The sequence below is a fragment of the Penicillium rubens genome (genome assembly GCF_028828025.1).
Source record: "Penicillium rubens strain IBT 27055 chromosome Unknown utg000004l_segment0_segment0, whole genome shotgun sequence".
NCBI lineage: Eukaryota > Fungi > Ascomycota > Eurotiomycetes > Eurotiales > Aspergillaceae > Penicillium > Penicillium rubens.
Genome location: NW_026890602.1, coordinates 4,301,815 through 4,322,155, shown reverse-complemented (window position 1 = coordinate 4,322,155; position 20,341 = coordinate 4,301,815). Strand labels below are relative to the sequence as shown.

The following is a 20,341-nucleotide window of genomic DNA, read 5'->3' as shown; positions in this document are numbered from 1 at the left end:
AATTAGATAGCTAAGGTTATAATTAGATATTAGTTAGCGGTCTATCTAAATAAAGATTAGGAGTTAGCTATTCTAGCGTTCTAGGCTATTTTAAACGCCTCTATAAGTGCTACTACCGGTTATTCGCTATATAAGCTCCTATATAGTATTAACCTCTAATAAGCCTAGTATCTATTCCTAACCGCCCTAAGATAAGACTTCTCTATATAAGTAGATACCGACTATTCCCTAGCCTACGCGGTTATAAAGATAAAGCACTACTTCGATAGACGTTATAGAGTAGTTTTCTTCCGCCTAGGGGACTATATATATATCCGCTTAGATTACAGCTATAATATACGCGTTTCCTCTACGTTACCCGCTAAGCTAGCGCCCCGCTACGTTAGTAGATTTAAGATCTTAGAAAGGATTAGCCGCTTAGCGTATCGCTTAGATATTCCGTTATCGTAGTATATCTACCCTATTATTAGTGTTAAGCACTTAGAGCCTTCCCCGCCCGGCGATAACCCTTAGGGGCGATACCTAGACGGTCTATATATACCTACTATAGACGATAGGTTCCTAGGGGAGGAACGGTTTAACGTTAAAGTAATTATAGCCCGCCGCACGCGTATAGCCCTAGGAAGACCGAGAGTAGATAGCACACGTCGTTAGTGGACTAAATATCTTATTAGATAGGTCGGACGAGGCCCTATAGATGACGAGTGGCTCCCTCGCGAGAACCTTAAGGGTTACGAAGAGCTCCTTGCCGACTTCGAAAACGCCTAGGATGATAAAGACGCTTTCGCGTAGATATAGCTATCTCCCTAGCTATACTATCTTCAATTCTTGAACTTTATATTTTATTTCATATATCATACTTACGACGCTATCTTATCTCTTATATTATATTATAGTATGGCGCTGGTTTTATTCTCTTATATACGGCGTCGAGGACGACGCTTTGCGTCCTAGGGGGGGACCTGTCACCGAGTCATGTGACGACGGCTGATATTCATAGCCCCGCTTAGTCTAGCCACAATGCATCATCTTCCCCTTCCTTAGCATATTGTGCTCACAATTCCCATATCAATCCCGATATATCAAACGGTGTGCCACTTCAAGTCTACTGCTATAGGCTTGGCCGCTACGACTCTGGTCTTAGGCTAGACGTTTGGCAACTGTAATCCACTTATTTCATTCCAGCTGATATGCTTTACTTGGCAAATAAGGGCATACAATTTAGGACACACGAGCAGGAGAGGAAAGACAACGAAGGCAGGGGACATGGCGAGAGAGGGAGCTGACCGAGCATAACAGATATTTTGGCAATCGGCTGCTGGTATCCCAAGAAGGGATACCCCAAGCGCGGGGAATTTGCGGACGGTTAGGGATCTAGCCGGCCATCTCCACGTCTTCTTGCACGGAAAGCTTGGTCGCTGCCGACTCGCCCGAGGATTGCTGCTGTCGGGGTGGCTCCTTGGAGTGAGCTGGAGACATCACTGCGGCCTTGGTGAACATATGCACCAGTACTCCAAGGACCTCGTCATAGTTGCCGTCTCGGGTGGTGATCTTACGGTCAGACCACTAGTAGAGGTTAAAACAAGTTACTTGGGTTAAATTTGCCAAATATGCTCACCTTAGAATCGTTGTCAATTTTGAGAAAAACGAAGTCATACCCGTTCGAGGCTATGCCATAGATCGTGCAGTCCTTCTTCTTAGTTCCTTTCGTTGACGGTGTATGCAGCCTGTTGAACGAGTCAGCCTGTATTATATAATGGGAGGTGCCACTGTTGGATATTTACCCATATAACCTAGTGCTTGTTCCATTCCGCCTAGCTCTCTCTTGGCTTCCACAATAACCACGTTCAATGAGACCGCTTCCTCTTCGCCGTACCAGACTCCATAGTCAGGCCGACCGGTCAAGAAATACTTCCTGCGATGCCACTTTACCGGACCATACTTCCAACCCCTCTCTGCCTGAATGTTAAGGGGCTGGGCGGCGTGGGGGCAGATGACCGTGGCGATCTCGTACGCTTCGAGGAGTAGAGAGTTGAGGATCCAACGGCCGTTTTCTTCACTTGGATGACTTCGACCGAGGGCGCGAGTGATCTTGTCGATCTGCTGCACTGCGAGAGGTTAGCTAGACACATCCTTCGGATCATGTTTTCGGCTTGTTTACCTAGCACGGGGGGGCACTCCATCGGACGAAGATCAGCCAGCTCAGTGTCCTTACGAGTCCATTTCAACTTGATGATCTTCTCAATATCGTTTATAAAAAGGGAAGAAATTGCGAGGGTGGGATAGTTTTTATCAAGAGCTTTCTCGATCTCATCAGCGGTGCTTTCAAGTTGCTCCTGGTCAATCATCCGGCCGGTGAAGTCGTAAATAGCCACTAAAATTCTGTGAAGCAAAGATCTGCTGTCTGATGATCTCTTAGTTACTTTCTTGCTGGACGGCATCTTCAGATGAAGACAAGTTGCAGGGAAAATGAATAAGTGATGGCAAAGTGAGACGAAAGTGAAGGAAGTTAGAGAGCAAAGTAAATCTCTACATCTTCGCACCTTCTTTTCGACGGCACTGTTCCTTTAAAATATTGGAAATGTTCCATTGGAACAGCCTTAAGTCAGAAAGTATATACTCTGTTTGATGCTATGATGCTATGCTGCTATGCCGTAAATGGTACATCATGAAACTATAGTATGTGTGTATCTACTGCCTCTACAACTCACCTCTTGCATAACCCAGGTCGTCACGTCAGTTCTTTCCCTTTTCACCAACTTGATCCTTTTCTCACTTCACAAAACCCAAACCCTCTGCTGTTCACCTTTACCCTCCTCACCATGTCAGACAATACCCGTCCTCCTCCTCAGCCATCCTCGTTGATCACACAGCGATCATGTGCAGACTTCCAAGATCTCGAGTCTTTCAAAGATTGTCTCGCTTCCATTGCCCAAGTGAAGGAACATCACGAATTTGTCTTGCTGGACATCCCTCGTGATTGGGCAGACATTGTGTTCGAGGTCCTGGACGAGGTTGTTTCTGCGCGGTAAGTCCTAGAAACCATACCTACCTCTATGTATCGTGTCACTGAAATTGGCACTACTAGAAAGATGTACAACAGCAGGACAGACGTGCTAAGAGTGCTCACTATGCCTACAGCAATACAGAACTGCATCCAACCGTGGCTTTACAATCAATTGTTCAACTGGGGTATAACTGGAGCTATCACGCCATCCGAAGAGAACATGATCCATGGAGAAGCTGGAACGAGTGAGTAGTACGGTTTGCCCCTTTAGTGAGCACTTGAGGCTAATAAACGCGGCTCTTCAGTTCCCTAGTGGTCCGTATCATACGTCGAGAAAAGAGCCAGACTTCCTTTTTATGATCCGTGGCCGCTTGCTGCCAACTGTTGCTGTTGAATCCGGGTGGAGTGACCCGATGCCACGATTACAGGATGACCTCAACATGTTGCTGGTTGGAGGTGATGGCAGCATCAAAGTCGTCATTATCATCAAGTGGTCGCGACACGCCCCAAATCGTGTTTCCGGTGTTGCAGAACTATACAAGTGCGACAGGAACGGAATACCAGTGCGCGACCAACGTGAGGTACGTTAGAAGATATTCGGTTCCTATCTCACTTACTAATTGTCTGAAATTTGACATAGGTCATTTTCCCCCATAATCCTACGACAGGCAACCAACAACTCGTCATTAAACGACGTGACCTGCTTGGCTCAGGGCATGGCAATCCCGCCGGTTCCCTCTTCTTCGATCTCGATCTTTTACGAGACTTTGCGAGTCGTGCTCTTGGGCGTATGAACCTTGTACCCGCTTAAAGGGGTTTTGGTCGCTGGGTAGGGATAAATCCCGAAAATAGTGATTCTAATACTCCAATGAACTTGTTCTGAACATATGCTATCTACATATGTAGTAGGGTAATATCCTCATAGTATAGCGTATTCCGTTCCATTCCTCGAAAACATTAAGCATTCGACATGATGCTTAAAAATCCCAAGAACCAGATATCGTATTTAGTGAGCAGTTCCTGTCTACGGATGTATAGGAGGATAGGAATAGGTCAATAGATATATGTAGATATATAAAATCTCTTTCAGGGGACTGTATAGAGTTCTTGTAACGTTTGAAATGGATACTTTGCGACGTAATCGTGAACAAGCTCACCACCTCACCACCTCACCACCTCACTTCATCCCCCAAATCCCAAGTCCAAATTGCAGATCCCACACCCTTAACGAGAAAGGTATTCTATCACATGTTCCCTGCTACCCCATCCCACCTATTCACCTTCATCTCCTGTGATTTCGAACAACATTGGAAGTGATCCGGATTTCTAAACGTCTACACACACTCCACACAATGACACCCACCTCTTCCCCGTCCCCCAAGATAAAGGATGTTGTTGTCAACATCCTGCATACGTTGAAGTCGATCGACCACGCACATCTCACTAAATCCGAGATTCAGCGTTTAGGAGTCTCCGTTGATATTTTTGACCCGAACGATGAAGACTCCTCCGACGAAGATTCCTTGGACCCCGAGACGCAATGGCTTTTCAAGCCGATTTCTAAGGAGGACATCAAACCGTGGAAGATCTCGCCCTCTGAGGCGAAGGCGGTGCAAAGCAGCCTGGACATCCCCGAGTTGGTTCGTGCGTCGCAGCATCGGCCTGACTGGGACGTTACAGGCGCCACGCAAGAGGTGCTCCACTTTATCACGACGCAGTTCGACTTTCGCCGCAAATCGAAGACTCCCCTAAGGGATACATTCGGGTGGAATGACATCGAGTGAGTATACTACCGCATATTTATGATTCTCTATATGAGATAGTTAGCTAATGGCGAATAGTTTTGACGAGTTCGCTGGCGGCAATGTGGGACTCCTTTTCTCCATAGGTGGAAAGTTTCGAGGCGTTGACACCCCGGGCTGGAGAACTGGCTTGATAGAAGAGTGGTGGGATGGTGAAGACCTCGCTGGACCTTCCGTCCGTCTTATCATCTGCACGGACTCGAATGGCAAGGAAGGCAATCTACTACTAAGTGAGCTCGGATCAATCGCTCAGGTCGTTGCGTTCCGCCGAAACCAGCCGGGGTTCGAGACTTATCGTCTATTCCCAGTGAGATAAACTCCGTCAACTAGTACTCCCTAGCTATACTAACGAATATAGGTACTCCTGATTTCGCTCTTCGGGCCTCGACACGGGCGGATCATTCAGGCCTGCTACGACCGGCGCAGTAATAAGTTTGAACTTCGAATTTCTCGAGTTTTCTGCTTCGTTACCAAGGAGGACGCTGTATTTGATACATTCCTTCGATTCACAGCGAGCTATCCTCCCGAGATAGCAAATCCCCAATTTTCACGTCTCGCTCGTGCGACGCTCTCTCAGAGACCCTTAGCGCATCGCCCTGCACGTCGGGGGTAAGAGCGCCTGCTATCGGCTCCCCGACCGCTTCCTTTTCCGAGTTGCTTTCTGAAGGCGCACTTTATGTACATAATTCTTTAGCTTAGCACGTCCCCATACCCCACGGGAGGTTCTGGAGTCGAGGGCTTCGCCCTCGTTTCCCTGGACGTTAAATACAACAACAACAACAACAACATCTCTCAGAGACCCGGAAATCTCCCCCCTAACACGCCAGAGTTCCAATGAAAGAATGCTCATCTCCTACAGCAGCCGACCGCAACAACTGGCTACCAAAGACTGAATCAATTTCCCAGCTGCAGTACGCCCCGCCGAAAACAGATTTTCCAATGCCCATGCCCCCCGGTAATCAGCGGCGGTTCCAGCAGCAGCCACGGAACCCACAAGGAATCATTTGGGACACCCGGTAGCCTTGGAATCGCACGACCGTGGCTCAACGGGGCATGGCTTATCTTGGAGAACGTGGAACCGATTTGGCAAACCAAGTCCTTGCTGTCGATTCTCGCAGCCGTGACGACAACCCCATGGAGCCCGAAGCACCGCTAAGCGAAGCGTACCAGGACACTGGATACTATGACGATATGGGACCTGCATACGGCGACTACGACCCCGGTGTGCGCGACGGAGCCTTCGATGACGGTGGCGGATACTACGACGACGACGATCGGGTATAGAAGTTTACTTTGCCCAGCCTCCGTTTTAGAGGCTTCTACTCGCTTGACGGACAAGCGGGCTACCACACCCTATAGATCAATCATCACGTGTGCGCAGTGAGCAGCAGGCTTTTCGAATCCAAGAACAAGCTCTTCCGACACCTGCCCAACTGCGACACCGCAGCTCAACCAGCTGGGGACCAGGCAGGCCACTGTCGGTGAGGGCAGTAAGCCAGAATTGGATGAAAGTCACAACCTACGATCCTTATAGTATCTGACTAGGACTTCTAGTAGATAGCTGCCATGGTTTCTCTCTTTTCCTCTCCAGAGTCTATAGTGAATACAACCGTATTCCATCATTTCCTTTCATTTTCTAGCCTTTTTTTTCTCGCCTTCAAGTTCTGGCCAGAGCACTTGACCGCGCCCTACCGTCGGCGTGGAACTTGGAGTGGTACAGGGAGGTGACAAGCAAGCCCTAGATGTTGGCACATTTCGCCGAAGGTTTACCGCAACAACAAATGTCGTTTTCAGATTTATTTTCTGTCCTATGTATTGCCTCTAATAGAGTGATGTAGTCCCGGTTGGCAGTCTAGATTTGATGGCGCGCAATGAACAAACCGCTGAATGACGCTAAAATCGAACAACCGAGGGAAACAACTGTAGCACGTCAGTGGGAGGTACTCGATATAACACAGTCCATCAACTCACGATATGTATGCTTAAGTCCCGAAACATAACACGTCACCACAGTCTCCCGCAGATGGCCGCTTAGATGTGCGATGTAATTCGTATCCGCCATGGCACGTTGAATAACCTGAAGCAGTTAGCACCCCCGTCAAATATGCTCGTCAGAAGCTACTTACCTTCTCAGAGCCTGGCCCATGGAGATTCAACCTCAACTGACGCTGGAACTCCATCCCCAGAACGGAATTGGACGTAGTCACACCAGCCGTCATGGAGAATCCGACAATAAGCATATATCCCGCTGTCGCCATGGCGATTTCCTCGGCCGGTATCATAGCAGACATGGCAATAAAAGATGATGCTGATGCAATTCCCGTGCCAATCCCACCAGGAAGAATAAACAGCGACTCCCAGAAGCCACTGTGTCCATCCCAGCGGAGGTAAAGAAGGAGGTAGGAAATACCAGCCACCAGGCCGGCGATAACCAGGAGAACTTTGAATTGTCCTGTGCGCCGGATAAATATGCCCGCTAGTAATCCGCCCAGAGTGTTTCCTACCACTGCTGGAATGAGATGCATGCCCGCTGCTGTCGTCGATGCGCGTTGTGTTACTTGGAAATACAACGGGACGGAGAACATCATTCCCAGCTGTGCGGCGATCTGGAGTGCACCGATGATGTATGCCATTGACACGTTTGTGCGCCGGAGAATGCGGAGGTTGAAGATGGGTTCGCGGGCAACGTATGCTTCCACGAGCACGAAAGCGACCAGGAGTGATACGCCATTGCTTGCTAGGAGGACGGTCCACCATGAGCTCCATGGGAAGGACTTCCCACCTTGATCGAGGAGAGTGGTCATTGCGACAATGGATGAGCCTAGCAGTGCTGTTCCGAGGAAATCGACTTTGGCGAGTTTGTTTTCCTTGGAGTGTGGTCTCTCGACGTTCAACTTCGCAATCACGAGAACTGCAGCCAGAGCGAGGAACGGCGCCTGTAGGATGAACAGCCTGTAACCTGGTTAGAGTGTGGATGCAGCTGTCAGATAATTGGAAATTACCATCTCCATCCGATGGTATCGCTCAACCAACCACCTAGCGGGCCTCCAAGACTGCGTCCAAGTGTCATGGCGATATTCACATACGCTCTCCAGGTAGCAACCTCGCGCTTAGGTACGATATCTGTGATGATAATGGAGCTGATGGCCATAATTCCCGCGCCGCCCATACCGCTGATCGCACGACCGAGAATTACCACCCACATATGGGTTCCGAGGCCACTAGATGAGGTCAAAATTGTATCTCAACTGCTGGATCAGGTACCTGCCTACCTCAATATACATCCCACGGCGAATAGCAAATACGAGAGCAGCAACATTGGCTTGCGACCGTAGATATCACTTAGTTTCCCATACTGGATGGATATTAGACCGTTGGATGTCTACGACACGGGTTGTGCTCACTCACCATTGGTTGCGCAGCACAAAGACCTAAGGTATAACCCGTTGAGAGCCAACTAGCATCGCGTAACCTGTTGAATTCGGAGGAGATGCGGCCTGCCGCGGCCATGACAAGTGTCGCGTCGGCATTGGAAATGAATTCGCCTATATTCGATTAGAACTCCAGTCTTGGTTTATTGCCATTTCTCGTACCGAGCAGAAGCACCGCGATAATTGTCCCAACACCTGTCAAAGCCTTGTTTTTACGCTCTGTGTCAGATTGCGGGAGTAATGGACTCTCTTCGTCTTGGGTGTGGCTATTCGCATTGATACTCGGGGTCCCAGTGGTACCTGGAGGCACCGGCTCAACGTCGCTTCCAATATGGGCCATGTTGTAAATTGGGGAGTGTCAAACTAGAGAAAGGCCTTGAGAGGGGAATTCAATAATAAATATCATCCAAGTCCTTCCAAATTGTGTGCTCATTCAAGTTGTAAAGCACGCAATGATATAGTTCCAAATTGGGTTTAGCCTTCGGAAGTCCGGCCCGTTCCTCTCCGGGGCTCTATACCGATGCGTATACTCTTGTATGTCTCTAGATAAGTTGAAAACCATTGGGAATACCTGTAAAAGAGTACTCAATAGATACTCGAAATGGGAGAACAACCAAGATACATTCAATCTGCACGGTTATAGTCGTAAAGCTAATACTCAAATAACCCTCCCTTGCCATGTTGATATTCCATCTAGGTACGCTACTACCTCCATGTATCACTGACGGTGACAGCAGTAGTACCACACGTGGCGGGAACGGTATACGACTGGTTTGGGTCACTTTCCCACTTGATAGTGCCATCGCTCGCCACCTGGATGTACTTGTAGCTGAAGCTAGTGCCTACTGGAAGTGTCACGGTCACAAACCACAGGTGGTTGCTCGTGGTGTATTTGGAAGCGCTCAATGCGACAGCACTGCTTGGCGACCATGAGCCAAGTTGAGAGATAGATCCAGCGAGTTTGATGTTCTGGCCATATTCAGTAGTAGCAATCACATTGAACGTCACTGCAACAGTGGTCGGAGTAGTGCATGATGTTGTTGTCGGCTTCGAGGTAGTGGTAGTCGTCTTGGTGGTAGTTACACTGCCCGATCCACTAGTCAAAGTGGTAGGCCAGGCGGTGTTTGTTGCGCTGCTGTAAGTACCAATGGCCGAAGTATATTGACACTGCCCAGGGACACTGCTAGCAGATGTCTCCCCCCATGGTGCAGGGACTATGGCGTTTCGACGCTCATTGGCAGTAAGTAGGGCTGCGTAGGACCAAGTCAGGTCACGAGCTGACAGCTGCGAGCCATCTGACTTGGAGAATTGCTCGGACAAGGAACCACTTGATGCAGCGTATTTTTCCTATATAGTTGTTAGACGGGGTATTCCGTAATTGACAGCAAGTGCAACATACCACGATGCTAACATATCCATCTGCATATTCCTTTACAGCGGCCACGATCGAGGAGTATGTATCACTGGATGAGGAGTAGGTGCCGGTCGCAGCAGAGCTGTATAGGTCTTTGAAGAAGCTCAAAGAGACAGAGGTAATGGTCAAAGAACCAATACGGTTCCATGTGTAGATAGCATCATACAACTGCTCAGCTGCAGCCAAAGTGCACAGATACCAAGGGTTACCATTGTAGTATGAGTCCTCTGGGTATCGACCAACAGAAACAGCCTTACCCGCAGCGATACCAGAGTTGACAGAGTAGATCGATCGGAACGAGTCAGTTACAACTTTGTGGTTTGCGAGTGCTCGTGCTGAGCAAGGCTGGAACGTCGTGTCATCGCATCCTGCCTCTGGGTCGAATGTGTGAATGCTGCCGAGCAGTGTATTGGCGTCCTTCCCAGAGCGGCCACCACCAAAGTTGGCCAGAATGTAAGATCCAGTCCAGAAGGACTGTAGGAAGCACAGAACCTGCGGAGCCTGGGAGTCACAGTACAAACATGAAGAACCGACCTGACTTGCGAATGTGCTTCCCTCCACCAAAGCGCGGTGCTGAGCCGCGACGGTGAAGAATGATGAGCCAGAAACTTCTTCCCAGAGATCTATAGGGTATCAGCAACATGTACAACCAAATCCGAGGTATACTAACCAAATCCAGTCTGATTCCAGTACTGGGAAACATAGGAGAGATCATTGCGCACGACAGGCCAGACAATGTCGGTCGCGTAGGTGGTGTACCCATTGTCCTAGATGAGTTAGTAATGGAAAAGGAAACAGGTTCAAAATTCATACAATAAGCCATTGGCCAAATGAGATCAAGGCAGTGGCTCGCAAGGCTGGTCCATCACGCTGAGGGCGTCCCCAAGAGCCAGTGAAAGCTGTCTCATCGGCGTTGAACTTGGGCTCTCCCAATCCACCGCCGCCGGAAAGACCTCCAGATGGATTTGACACCGTCTGGATATAGGCCTGCGAGCTGATGTATTCTTCGATAACCTCCAACAAAGCGCTGTCGCCGCTCCTGAACATGTCGACCAGATTTTTGAACACTAGGGCCGAGTCACGAGTCCAAGTATAATAATCTGTAGGTTCAGTTAGTTCGCACTTCAATAAACAACCGTAAAATAGCTTACAATCAGGGTCGGAGGTACTCGGGCTGGCGAGTACAACGCCCGGCTTTGCATTGGCAGCATGGGCACCAGCCGATCCGATGTTGTCCAAGATACCCTGTCTTGCCACCACAGTCTCAGACGCCAACCAGGTATCCAAACTGCCAGTCGCACGAGGAGCCAATATCTGTGGCGTGGCCACAACGGCATGGCCAAGCGTAAGCGCCCAAAGCGCAGTCCAAAAACGAGGAGCCATCACAGAGTCAGAAGGTGAGTTGGGGTTGGTGTCATCGTGGGGGAAGAACTTGGCTTTTATATGGGTGCAGGTGAGGGGACTTAAGCCACGTGAAAGTTCATTCGAGAGAGCTAAGGCATATTAATGCACATGTGTGGGAGTTGCATGGAACTTGCATGAAAGGTGCATGAAAGGTGCATGGTATTGCAGAATGAGCTCGGGGGTCTGCGGAGAAATCCGTTAGGAAAAGATCGTCATCCTTCTGCTGCATCACCGTTAGCTTGAAATTTAGTTCCAGCGCTAGTCAAGGGCTTCAGTTCAGATTCTGCAAGTATCAGGTCCATCATTACTCTCTTCAGCAGGCGGATCGAATATCCCCCGAGGCACATGGGAGGTCTTATTATCCGATCGTTGATCACCATGCCAATCGCTTCGACCGACCACAAGTTGCATCAAGCACTAACTGCCTCAAGCAGATGCCGAGTCTTCATCTCCGATATTTAATCCCGTTGAATCTCCGCCCCCTGTCATCTCCACCGTTTAATCTGGGGTGGTGGCGGATGTCCACCAATTAGCCGGCTAAATTATCCCCATCGTCAGCACGCTAGACCTGCCTTGGAACTAGCGCTTTGGTGAGAAATCTCTTGGTTGTGAGTCTGATACCACATTCCTTGACTTCCATGTTGTTCTGGAGGTGTGAAAGTATAAACAATGCCACAGATGGACTAATCTCCGGAGAGATGACCCTCTTCAAGACTGGTGCAGTGCCTAGGATCGCTAGTATCCCAAAACTTCGGGGCTGCCTTCATTTCCAGAGAGTTATCCGCTTTCTCCTCGGTGTTTTGACTTCAAAGCGCGGTCTAGCGGAGCAGACTTCAAGAAATTGGGGAATTTCTCGTCTGGTTCATTTCACCGATTGGATTAGGAGTACGCAAAGCTGATATGGGTGTATATTGCCGTTAGCAGAACTCCAGCTTGTGCTGGCATGATCGCATGACAGTAGTTCGTGACATGGAAGTCGCAGGTATAAATTGGGTTCAGCTGCTGCCCCCGGTGATGTCTCTCTAAGAACGAAAACCTCACCAACGCATCAAGTTCCGATTTATTCATGGCTGCAAACATGAAGAAGGTTATATTCACAGCAACCATACTGCTATGGCAGATGGTTATGGGCCTGACTCCTGCGGAATGGCGCAGCCAGTCAATCTATTTCCTGTTGACGGATCGCTTCGGACGCACCGACAACTCGGTCACTGCCAACTGTAATGTCGATGACAGAGTATGTGCCATTGTCCGTCCTGAAATCTCAGTTTATACATAATAACCGTGTTAGGCCTATTGTGGTGGCACTTGGCAGGGTATTATCAATCAAGTATGCATCAGATCCTCCATTCAGGATCCATATACTGACTTGGCTACCAGCTGGACTATATCCAGGGAATGGGCTTTACAGCCATTTGGATTACTCCAGTGACAAAGCAGCTCCCACAAGACACCGGTTATGGGATGGCCTACCATGGGTACTGGCAGCAAGACATGTAAGGTCATTGGACGGTTGATGTTGGGATTCCGCTCACCAACATCACTAGATACGATGTTAATGATCACCATGGCACGTCCGATGACCTCTTGGCACTTTCAAAGGCACTGCACGCTCGAGGCATGTATCTCATGGTTGATGTTGTGGCAAACCATATGGTATGTTATCTCGAATAACGGGATAGAGCCTTACTAACACATCAACAGGGCTACGCTGGGGCTGGAAATACGGTGGATTACAGTGTTTTCACTCCCTTCAGCTCATCATCCTACTTCCACCCCTATTGTCTAATAAGTAACTACAATGACCAGTCCAATGTCGAGAATTGCTGGCTTGGTGACACCACTGTGTCGCTGCCAGATCTGGATACAACCCAGAACTCGGTGCAGACCATCTGGAACGATTGGATTGCTGATCTGGTGACCAAATACTCCAGTAAGTCTAATGGTTTACCATAGGATCCGATCTAACATTGTCAGTTGATGGATTGCGCATCGATACCGTGAAGCATGTCCAGAAGTCTTTCTGGCCTGGCTTTAATGACGCAGCAGGTGTTTATGCTGTCGGGGAGATCTTTGACGGAAATCCAGCTTACACCTGCGACTACCAGAACTATATGGACGGTGTCTTGAATTATCCCATGTGAGAATAGCTGCCACCCTGTTCCCAGAGAGAAACTAACTGTCTAGCTATTACCCACTCCTACGTGCATTCCAATCCTCCAGCGGCAGCATCAGCGACTTGTACAACATGGTCGGTACTGTGGCCTCTTCATGTGCCGATTCAACCCTGCTGGGCAATTTCATCGAGAATCACGACAATCCACGTTTCCCAAGGTAAAGTCATTCAAAGTTTTCCGAGCTACCCGACACTAACGACGCTTTGTTATAGCTACACAAGCGACTACTCACAGGCCAAGAATGTGATCTCCTTCCTCTTTTTGTCGGATGGAATACCCATTGTATATGCCGGTCAGGAGCAACATTATAGTGGTGGGCACGACCCAGCCAACCGCGAAGCCGTCTGGCTGTCAGGGTACTCTACAACGGCAGAGCTATACCAACACATTGCGACTACGAACAAGATCCGGAAAGCGGCAGTCGCAGCAGACTCCAGCTACATCACGTCCAAGGTAGGTATTTTCAGATCTGTGCTGGTGGAAAAGGCTAACAGGTTAAAAGAATGTCCCCTTCTATCAAGACAGCCATACATTAGCTATGAAGAAGGGATCCGGAAGCTCGCCAGTCATTACCGTGCTTTCCAACGCCGGGTCATCTGGGTCCTCGTATACATTGTATTTGGGTGGGAGCGGATATTCATCCGGCACCAAGCTGATGGAGATGCACACCTGCACATCTATCACCGTGGATTCCAGCGGTAAAATTGCCGTGCCAATGGTATCTGGATTGCCACGAGTGCTCATTCCTGCATCATCCGTGAGCAACAGCGGACTGTGCGGCTCATCTGTCCCCAGTGCCACAGCGACTCAGACCACTACAGCAACCACCACTGGGGCAGGCTGCACCCAAGCCACTGCTCTGCCTGTTCTATTCAAGGAGCTTGTGACTACTGTCTATGGTCAAGATATCTATATCTCAGGATCAATCAGCCAACTTGGAAACTGGGACACGAGTCAAGCCATCGCACTGTCTTCAAGCAGCTACACTGCTTCCAATCCCTTGTGGCAGACGACTATCACACTCCCCGTCGGAACAACTTTCCAGTATAAATTCCTCAAGAAGACGACTGGATCTTCAACTGTGACCTGGGAAAGTGACCCTAATCGATCTTATACGGTGCCGACTGGGTGTACTGGAGCTACAGCCACTGTGGCGGCAAGCTGGAAATGATAGGAGTTAGTGCTGATACCAGATCCAGCTTAAAGATGGATTCGACTATACTTGGGATTTGCGAATGACACTGACAACTACCTACATTTTCATGGGCGCAACTCCGCAGATTGAATCCAGACCAAATACAAGATCATAGTGCTGTCTAAGCTATATATCGTGACACTTAATTTACATAAACGTAAGTCGTGAAGCTGCTAATCATGAGCATCTGCATCCCCACTCAGATATAGAATGCAGGAGGATCCGCCATGATCTGGTTATAGCTATCCTGACGAAAGTTATCCGGCAAGAGGCCACCACGGTCGATGGAAAATTCCATCAGCGACTGGTTATTAGCCCATTGTGGCCAATCCATATAATCACAAGCCCTTGTATTGGGGTCTTGGTCATACACAAATGACAAGTAGTATGAGTGTATGGCTTTGGATCCATAGTTTTGAAGGATACCATGGAACACCTGCAAAACATCGGACCCATGAAAGGTTCCTAGGAAAGGAAGGCCATGGTCGTAGGTTGAGAGGTAAGACCAGGAAGGAACATCTGGCCTCACTTTCTTGGCGTAGTTCAGGAAGACCCGGCGTGTGAGGGTGAAAGATAGATCACCCAGAATGGCCGCCAGTCGTTTATATTGCGGGTACCAGTTGTTAAGGGATCCCGTGCGGAAGGGTGAGCCATCTTCTTTGATATCTTGGTAAGTGGCGACGAGACTTTCAAGCTGCTGTCGCGAGGCGTCGAAGAAATATAGATTCTGGAGATAGTCGACGATGTCATCGGTGGTGGTCAAATTGCTTTGGTATAAAGCAAAGATAGTGCCCTCATCCTCTTGGTCCCCAATGATGAATGGCACGGAGGCATATTTGCCTTGGATGACTAGTTGGTCCGGTGATTGAGTTAAGATCGTGCCATCCGGACGAGGGAGATATGACTCGGCGACCGAATTGTAACCCAAAATGCCCGGGACTGAGTTGGCAGCGTTCAGGAACTTGGTATAATCCAGGTGGCGTAGACATGCGAGGGTGTCACTGACACCACTGCAGCCAGCGTTCTTCACAACAGTATCATATACAGTCTGGCCTTTCGTGCCATCGACGGGATTTGCAGGCACAATGCTACCGGAGTTCATGATGGCACTGCGAAAAAGCGGTACACCGTTGTATATATTGTCACCGTCATACATGGCCATCTGGTCAAACACCGAGATAGCGCCAGCAGACTCACCCCAAATGGTGACCTTAGATGGATCGCCTCCAAATGCAGCGATGTTGTCAGCGACCCATTGCAAAGCAAGACGCTGGTCCCTAAGCCCGAGATTCGCGGAGCCATCTTTCCGAATCTCTGCGCCCGGCATAAAACCAAACCCCCCGAGACGATAGTTCATAGCCACAAAAATGACGGGCATACCCAGTTTCACAGAGCTTGTCACAATGTGTGATCCATCGTAGCTTGTGGTAGCACCTTGTTCAAAGCCACCACCGAAGATCCAGACCAGCACCGGTAGCTTCGCGTCTGCCTGGGTTCCGGAAGGACGTCGTACATCGAGAGTCAAACAGTCCTCGCCAGCATTGGTGATCTCCTGGAAAAGTGGGATATTGATGAGCTTCGCAATGATAGAGCTAGGCAAGTCTTTTTCGTCTGTGCTAAAACTGAATTGCGGGCAAGACCTCGCAGCGGAAGTAGCCTGGATGGTTCCGAGGGATGTCTGGATTGGTTGAGGTGGTTTCAATCGGAGGGAGCCAGTCGGAGGCAGTGCGAACGGGATGCCATTGAATTGATCGATCTTGTTGAGACCCGTGGAGCCAACCACCGTGGTCTCAGGTTTGGAGATGATAACAGTTGGGTTGGCTGAAGGTGCTCTCCTTTGCGCCGGAACGGCCCAGACTAGAGGCAAAGCAAACAACAAGATCAGTTTCAAGATAGAAGGCATTATGCGCCTTTCTTTGGACTCGGCAGGAGACAATCTAACGCACCAGTAATCGTATTTCAGTGAACCCTCGGCCCGCAATCCTCTTGTCGAGCGGGCAATCAAGGGATAAATATAGAATGTCAGTTTCCCCATTGCTGATCCCCTTGGCGAATTTGGATGGACAGGTTTCATAACTCCATACCTCAAGCAAGACGAGCATCTGTCCGTCCTATTGAATTCCGCTATCCTTTCGGCTTTGGTACTCGTTATGTCCTGCCGACAAATGAGGTGCAGTGAAGAAAGCATAGCCGCAACTCAAAGGAGCAAATCAGCAGGTGCGCCGCTTATGGGGTAATAATCAGCACGTAGCTAGCTTTCCCATGTATACCATGTATGGTATCTTGCATAGGGGCGTGGTCACGAAGATGCCACTGTGTTGGATATGGCAATCCACCGAGAAGGTTCGCGAGTTACCGAGAGGAATGCACGTCGGACAAAGAATGCTCCGGCAAGCTGAGTCGATTTGGCTGACGCAAGGGGCGGATAGTATATCTAATCATTTCCCTCGATGACAGGAGTCAAGGGTGCTTTGCGAGGAATAACTCTGCTTTTCTCGGCAAATGGGCAACGTGACATAGAGTCAGATGTCACTGAGCGAACTCCATGGTTGGGTTTCGCCCTCTTGAGTGGTTTTATATCAGCGAATCTTCTTCGTATGAAACTTAAGCAAGCAGTCGCGGTCCATAGAGAGTAAAGCCGTTTATCTGTATCGCTCTCACTGTCAACAGGTAAGATGACTCGACATGCAGACAGGCTTACATATGGTAAACGTTAAATGGTATGACATCTCACTCAAATTCACCGTAAACGCTCGCATGCCAGATACTAAACTCACCAGGCTTCTGCGTAATATGAAAGTGTAACCCTGCTCACATGAAAGTTTCCATTCTATCACTCGCGCCATGGCGGCGACGATGTGTCTGCGTGATTGTTGTTTCTGGGATCACATTACATTGTTGACCAACATATCTTGCGTATAGAAATATACTGTACAGATCAGTGTTAATGATTCATGTAAACGATTCCGCTTGCTAGGCAAGCCGTTGTTGTTTTTCACTTTTTCTTTTTTTTCAAAGACTTTTGCAATGGTGCCAAGTCATCTGAAGAATTGGCAAGACACAGCAGCCTTTAGCGCCGATGACAATGGAATTACCTTGGAATCCATCGAATCCATCGAATCCATCGTTGTCATGCAATCTCCTTTCGACCGTTACCAATCTTCTTTGCTTGCCACAACGTTTGAAAGGGTTCTCACAGCTAAGGCGAGCTGATCACATCTTCGCACGCGGACTAACCAGAAGTGACATTCGTGATTCAATCGAGGCACTGATGCAATCGAAATGTGTGCGGCGAAAGGCACCCGGTGAGCTGCTCGAAATTTTTCGTCTCCTCCCAGTCAAGGTAGACGAACTGGATATGGGCATTATCAAAGCAAATGATCACTACGTTGACGACGTCGAACTGCTGATTGATTCCCCATATCTGGCTCCCAGTTCCCATCCAAGAAATTCTCATTGTGTAGATCCGTCGTGGACGCAGGGTGAATGATCAAGATCGGACGGTCGGATTGACCTACACTTCAAAGAGGATGCCCATGGCTGGGCCGACCGGTGCAATAATAAGTGTGATCGATCAGGATTTCTTTCACGGCCTGCAAATATCGGCGCCGCCAGGTTGGAATCGGGTTAGGGACAATGATCGGATTGATTTAGCTCCCTTCTATCAAGACTCGATACTAGCGTCGGCGGCGGCTTGATCTGGGATAAGAGCCCCTGGCCTAGTCGTTCCTCGGATTGACCAGAACACTTCTGAGAAACCCAACCGGCCGGTCAGCACGATCTGGCCAGAATCAGGGTTAGGACGTTGGCCTCGCCGATAGGGGCTCCCTCTTAAGGTTCTGATCAGTCATTTCGGTGCGCTCGGGGTGACAAACAAGATCGGGCTTTCCAATAATGTATTTATGACAAAACTATCGGCATGGTTGGGCGGAAATGGACTCAATATCTTCGTCAAGCTAGGCCGAGATGACCAAGATCGCGCGGTCTAGCGGTCTAGATCCGATCACGACCGGGCTGTTAGGCCAGTGTAAAACTTTTCGGAAGGAACTTGGATGGATATAGCCAGATACCTGTCAGGTCTCACAGCCAAGCCTGAGCAAGAAAAGCTTCTCAAGAGGAAAATCAACCAAAGTCCCTAGCCCAGTCCCACCTGGGCATCTCAGGGCACCTCAGGGCACAATGACAGACCTGCACTCCATGAAAGGGAACCGATCTTTCACGAAGACTTTGTCCAAGACCGCACGGACAGGGTGTCAGTCCATTTTAGAAGGAAGTCAGGCCGATCTGCAAGAAAATTTGGAAGGGATCCTCGGGGTCTGGGAGGGGACGATTATGATGATCTTGGCAAGGTCAATCCATATTCGTGAGAGGGCTATCGGGGCGAACTGGTATTAAATGGGGGCGTGGATCAAGATCCGATCGATCTGGCTTCCTTCTGAAGACTCCAGGAGGGGAGCTTCCTCGCTCGTTTCGCAGACATGGTTGGTTGTCGCACCTTCAAGTTTAGCATCGAAGAAAGATTGAAAACAGAGACTCTGGAGATATTGAGATGGATTACACCAAAGATAATAAGAATCATCTGTAAATCCTGATAAATTCAAATACGTCGCAATTAAAGGATAGCGTCTATGGAGTTGCCTTCTTTCGCACCGGCAACTTGGCTTGATCTACTCCGTACTCCATACCGGCCCCTGCAATATTGAGATCCATATGACTCGACAATTTCGAAATGCCCTCTGTTCCGTTCGTCCAATGCCCCAAGGCTCGAGTTTGTGAAGGAGTGTGGGGTGGAGGTATTGCGCAATGGTCACTTCAACAACATACGGCCCTTTTGTATTTGGGTGTGATTGTGATTTCGCGCACTATATGTATCGTGTCGGATAAATCTTGGTCGGCAATGGGGAGAGTCGGAAAGACGCGATAAAGATGGATTAGCAGTCAAAAGAAGATTGGCAGATGCTTTTCAGGCATTACTAAATGCAGACTTGCTCGCGCTCCCTGCAATCTTGATATGTGGAGCCTGCGTAGATTGACATATAATCTGACAATGCAAGAATGCAGACGTGCATGGTCACGCGATGGGATGGATATCGACCCAAAACAAGGCTAAGCCAATTCGGCTAGTCGCAGCTCAGCAGTTATCGTCCAATTAAATGGTCAATTGGACGTGCAAGGATATGGAGGTCAATGCAGAGCAAGTGGGCAAGGTTGTCTGGGAATGTGGAGTCATGCGAAGCGGTGAACATCTGCCAAATCTGGGGTTAATGAGTTTTGACCACGCCAAAGTGAAAGTGAGCAAGTCGACGAGATTGATGCATCTCGGTTGGGGCATGAATCACCCGTGAAGGTCGAGCGCATCACTCCTGCCAGCCCATCGAGGGACGCAGTGGACGAGGTGAGATCGGGTGGTCGTTCACATCAAAACACGTGGGTTCCCACAGACGATAAGCTGGGTATCCACCAAGACTCGAGCGATAGATACAATCAGTACGCGGTAAAAGAGACATGCGGTTTGTACTGTGGAATATCGATATATTGTAATTGGAAGGAAGAGCAATGGGGAGGCTGAATGAGACCAACAGAGGCCAATAGCCTCCAACAAGGACACTCAGCTTGATAGTCACGAGGTTCAAAGGATTCCCGGGACACCGACGGTCCAAGAAGTCCGGAAACAGTTTTGTAAAAAACGAGTCGGGTAATTTTGAATGGCAACATCACATGGGGCCAATCACACCATCGATGGATGTCTCATTTCCACAAGTGGCAATTTCACCTTGAGCCTAATCAGAAAGCCCCGCATCTTTGACCAGGTGCAGTTGCCTGTGATTGGGTCCCAGGCCATGTGTGAGATATCAAAGTCCAGCTATCTCACCTCGGTTATCAGTCATTCTTCAATGTGATAGGCTGGATG

At 49.0% G+C, this 20,341-nt stretch overlaps 9 protein-coding genes across 9 annotated transcripts; 5 read left to right on the top strand and 4 right to left on the bottom strand.

The window, feature by feature from the left end:
• Positions 1–1,374: 1,374 nt before the first annotated feature.
• Positions 1,375–2,348, bottom strand: N7525_011575 (uncharacterized protein; the record flags this gene model as incomplete). Its single annotated transcript, XM_002560432.2, has 4 exons — positions 1,375–1,566; positions 1,619–1,668; positions 1,785–2,108; positions 2,162–2,348. The coding sequence occupies 4 exons, from the start codon at positions 2,346–2,348 to the stop codon at positions 1,375–1,377; spliced, it is 753 nt and encodes a 250-aa protein (XP_002560478.2).
• Positions 2,349–2,822: 474 nt separating this feature from the next.
• Positions 2,823–3,818, top strand: N7525_011574 (uncharacterized protein; the record flags this gene model as incomplete). Its single annotated transcript, XM_061215534.1, has 4 exons — positions 2,823–3,028; positions 3,142–3,252; positions 3,321–3,588; positions 3,648–3,818. The coding sequence occupies 4 exons, from the start codon at positions 2,823–2,825 to the stop codon at positions 3,816–3,818; spliced, it is 756 nt and encodes a 251-aa protein (XP_061068046.1).
• Positions 3,819–4,359: 541 nt separating this feature from the next.
• On the top strand, positions 4,360–5,829 carry N7525_011573 (uncharacterized protein; the record flags this gene model as incomplete). The annotated part of the gene is made up of 4 exons (XM_061215533.1): positions 4,360–4,787; positions 4,849–5,116; positions 5,168–5,418; positions 5,637–5,829. 4 exons carry the CDS (start codon positions 4,360–4,362, stop codon positions 5,827–5,829), a joined length of 1,140 nt encoding a protein of 379 aa, XP_061068045.1.
• Positions 5,830–5,862: 33 nt separating this feature from the next.
• On the top strand, positions 5,863–6,093 carry N7525_011572 (uncharacterized protein; the record flags this gene model as incomplete). Its single annotated transcript, XM_061215532.1, has 1 exon — positions 5,863–6,093. The coding sequence occupies one exon, from the start codon at positions 5,863–5,865 to the stop codon at positions 6,091–6,093; it is 231 nt and encodes a 76-aa protein (XP_061068044.1).
• A 568-nt stretch (positions 6,094–6,661) lies between these two features.
• On the bottom strand, positions 6,662–8,580 carry N7525_011571 (uncharacterized protein; the record flags this gene model as incomplete). Its single annotated transcript, XM_061215531.1, has 7 exons — positions 6,662–6,729; positions 6,781–6,886; positions 6,936–7,761; positions 7,812–8,030; positions 8,082–8,164; positions 8,218–8,354; positions 8,403–8,580. The coding sequence occupies 7 exons, from the start codon at positions 8,578–8,580 to the stop codon at positions 6,662–6,664; spliced, it is 1,617 nt and encodes a 538-aa protein (XP_061068043.1).
• Positions 8,581–8,945: 365 nt separating this feature from the next.
• Positions 8,946–11,037, bottom strand: N7525_011570 (putative glucan 1,4-alpha-glucosidase; the record flags this gene model as incomplete). Its single annotated transcript, XM_002560435.2, has 5 exons — positions 8,946–9,587; positions 9,640–10,277; positions 10,325–10,421; positions 10,468–10,754; positions 10,806–11,037. 5 exons carry the CDS (start codon positions 11,035–11,037, stop codon positions 8,946–8,948), a joined length of 1,896 nt encoding a protein of 631 aa, XP_002560481.1.
• A 1,087-nt stretch (positions 11,038–12,124) lies between these two features.
• On the top strand, positions 12,125–14,406 carry N7525_011569 (putative alpha-amylase; the record flags this gene model as incomplete). The annotated part of the gene is made up of 9 exons (XM_002560436.2): positions 12,125–12,295; positions 12,350–12,388; positions 12,439–12,554; positions 12,606–12,714; positions 12,763–12,991; positions 13,036–13,198; positions 13,246–13,392; positions 13,448–13,688; positions 13,738–14,406. 9 exons carry the CDS (start codon positions 12,125–12,127, stop codon positions 14,404–14,406), a joined length of 1,884 nt encoding a protein of 627 aa, XP_002560482.2.
• Positions 14,407–14,629: 223 nt separating this feature from the next.
• On the bottom strand, positions 14,630–16,333 carry N7525_011568 (putative extracellular lipase; the record flags this gene model as incomplete). Its single annotated transcript, XM_002560437.1, has 1 exon — positions 14,630–16,333. The coding sequence occupies one exon, from the start codon at positions 16,331–16,333 to the stop codon at positions 14,630–14,632; it is 1,704 nt and encodes a 567-aa protein (XP_002560483.1).
• Positions 16,334–17,457: 1,124 nt separating this feature from the next.
• N7525_011567 (uncharacterized protein) lies at positions 17,458–17,920 on the top strand (the record flags this gene model as incomplete). Its single annotated transcript, XM_061215530.1, has 2 exons — positions 17,458–17,609; positions 17,671–17,920. 2 exons carry the CDS (start codon positions 17,458–17,460, stop codon positions 17,918–17,920), a joined length of 402 nt encoding a protein of 133 aa, XP_061068042.1.
• Between the last annotated feature and the right edge of the window lie 2,421 nt (positions 17,921–20,341).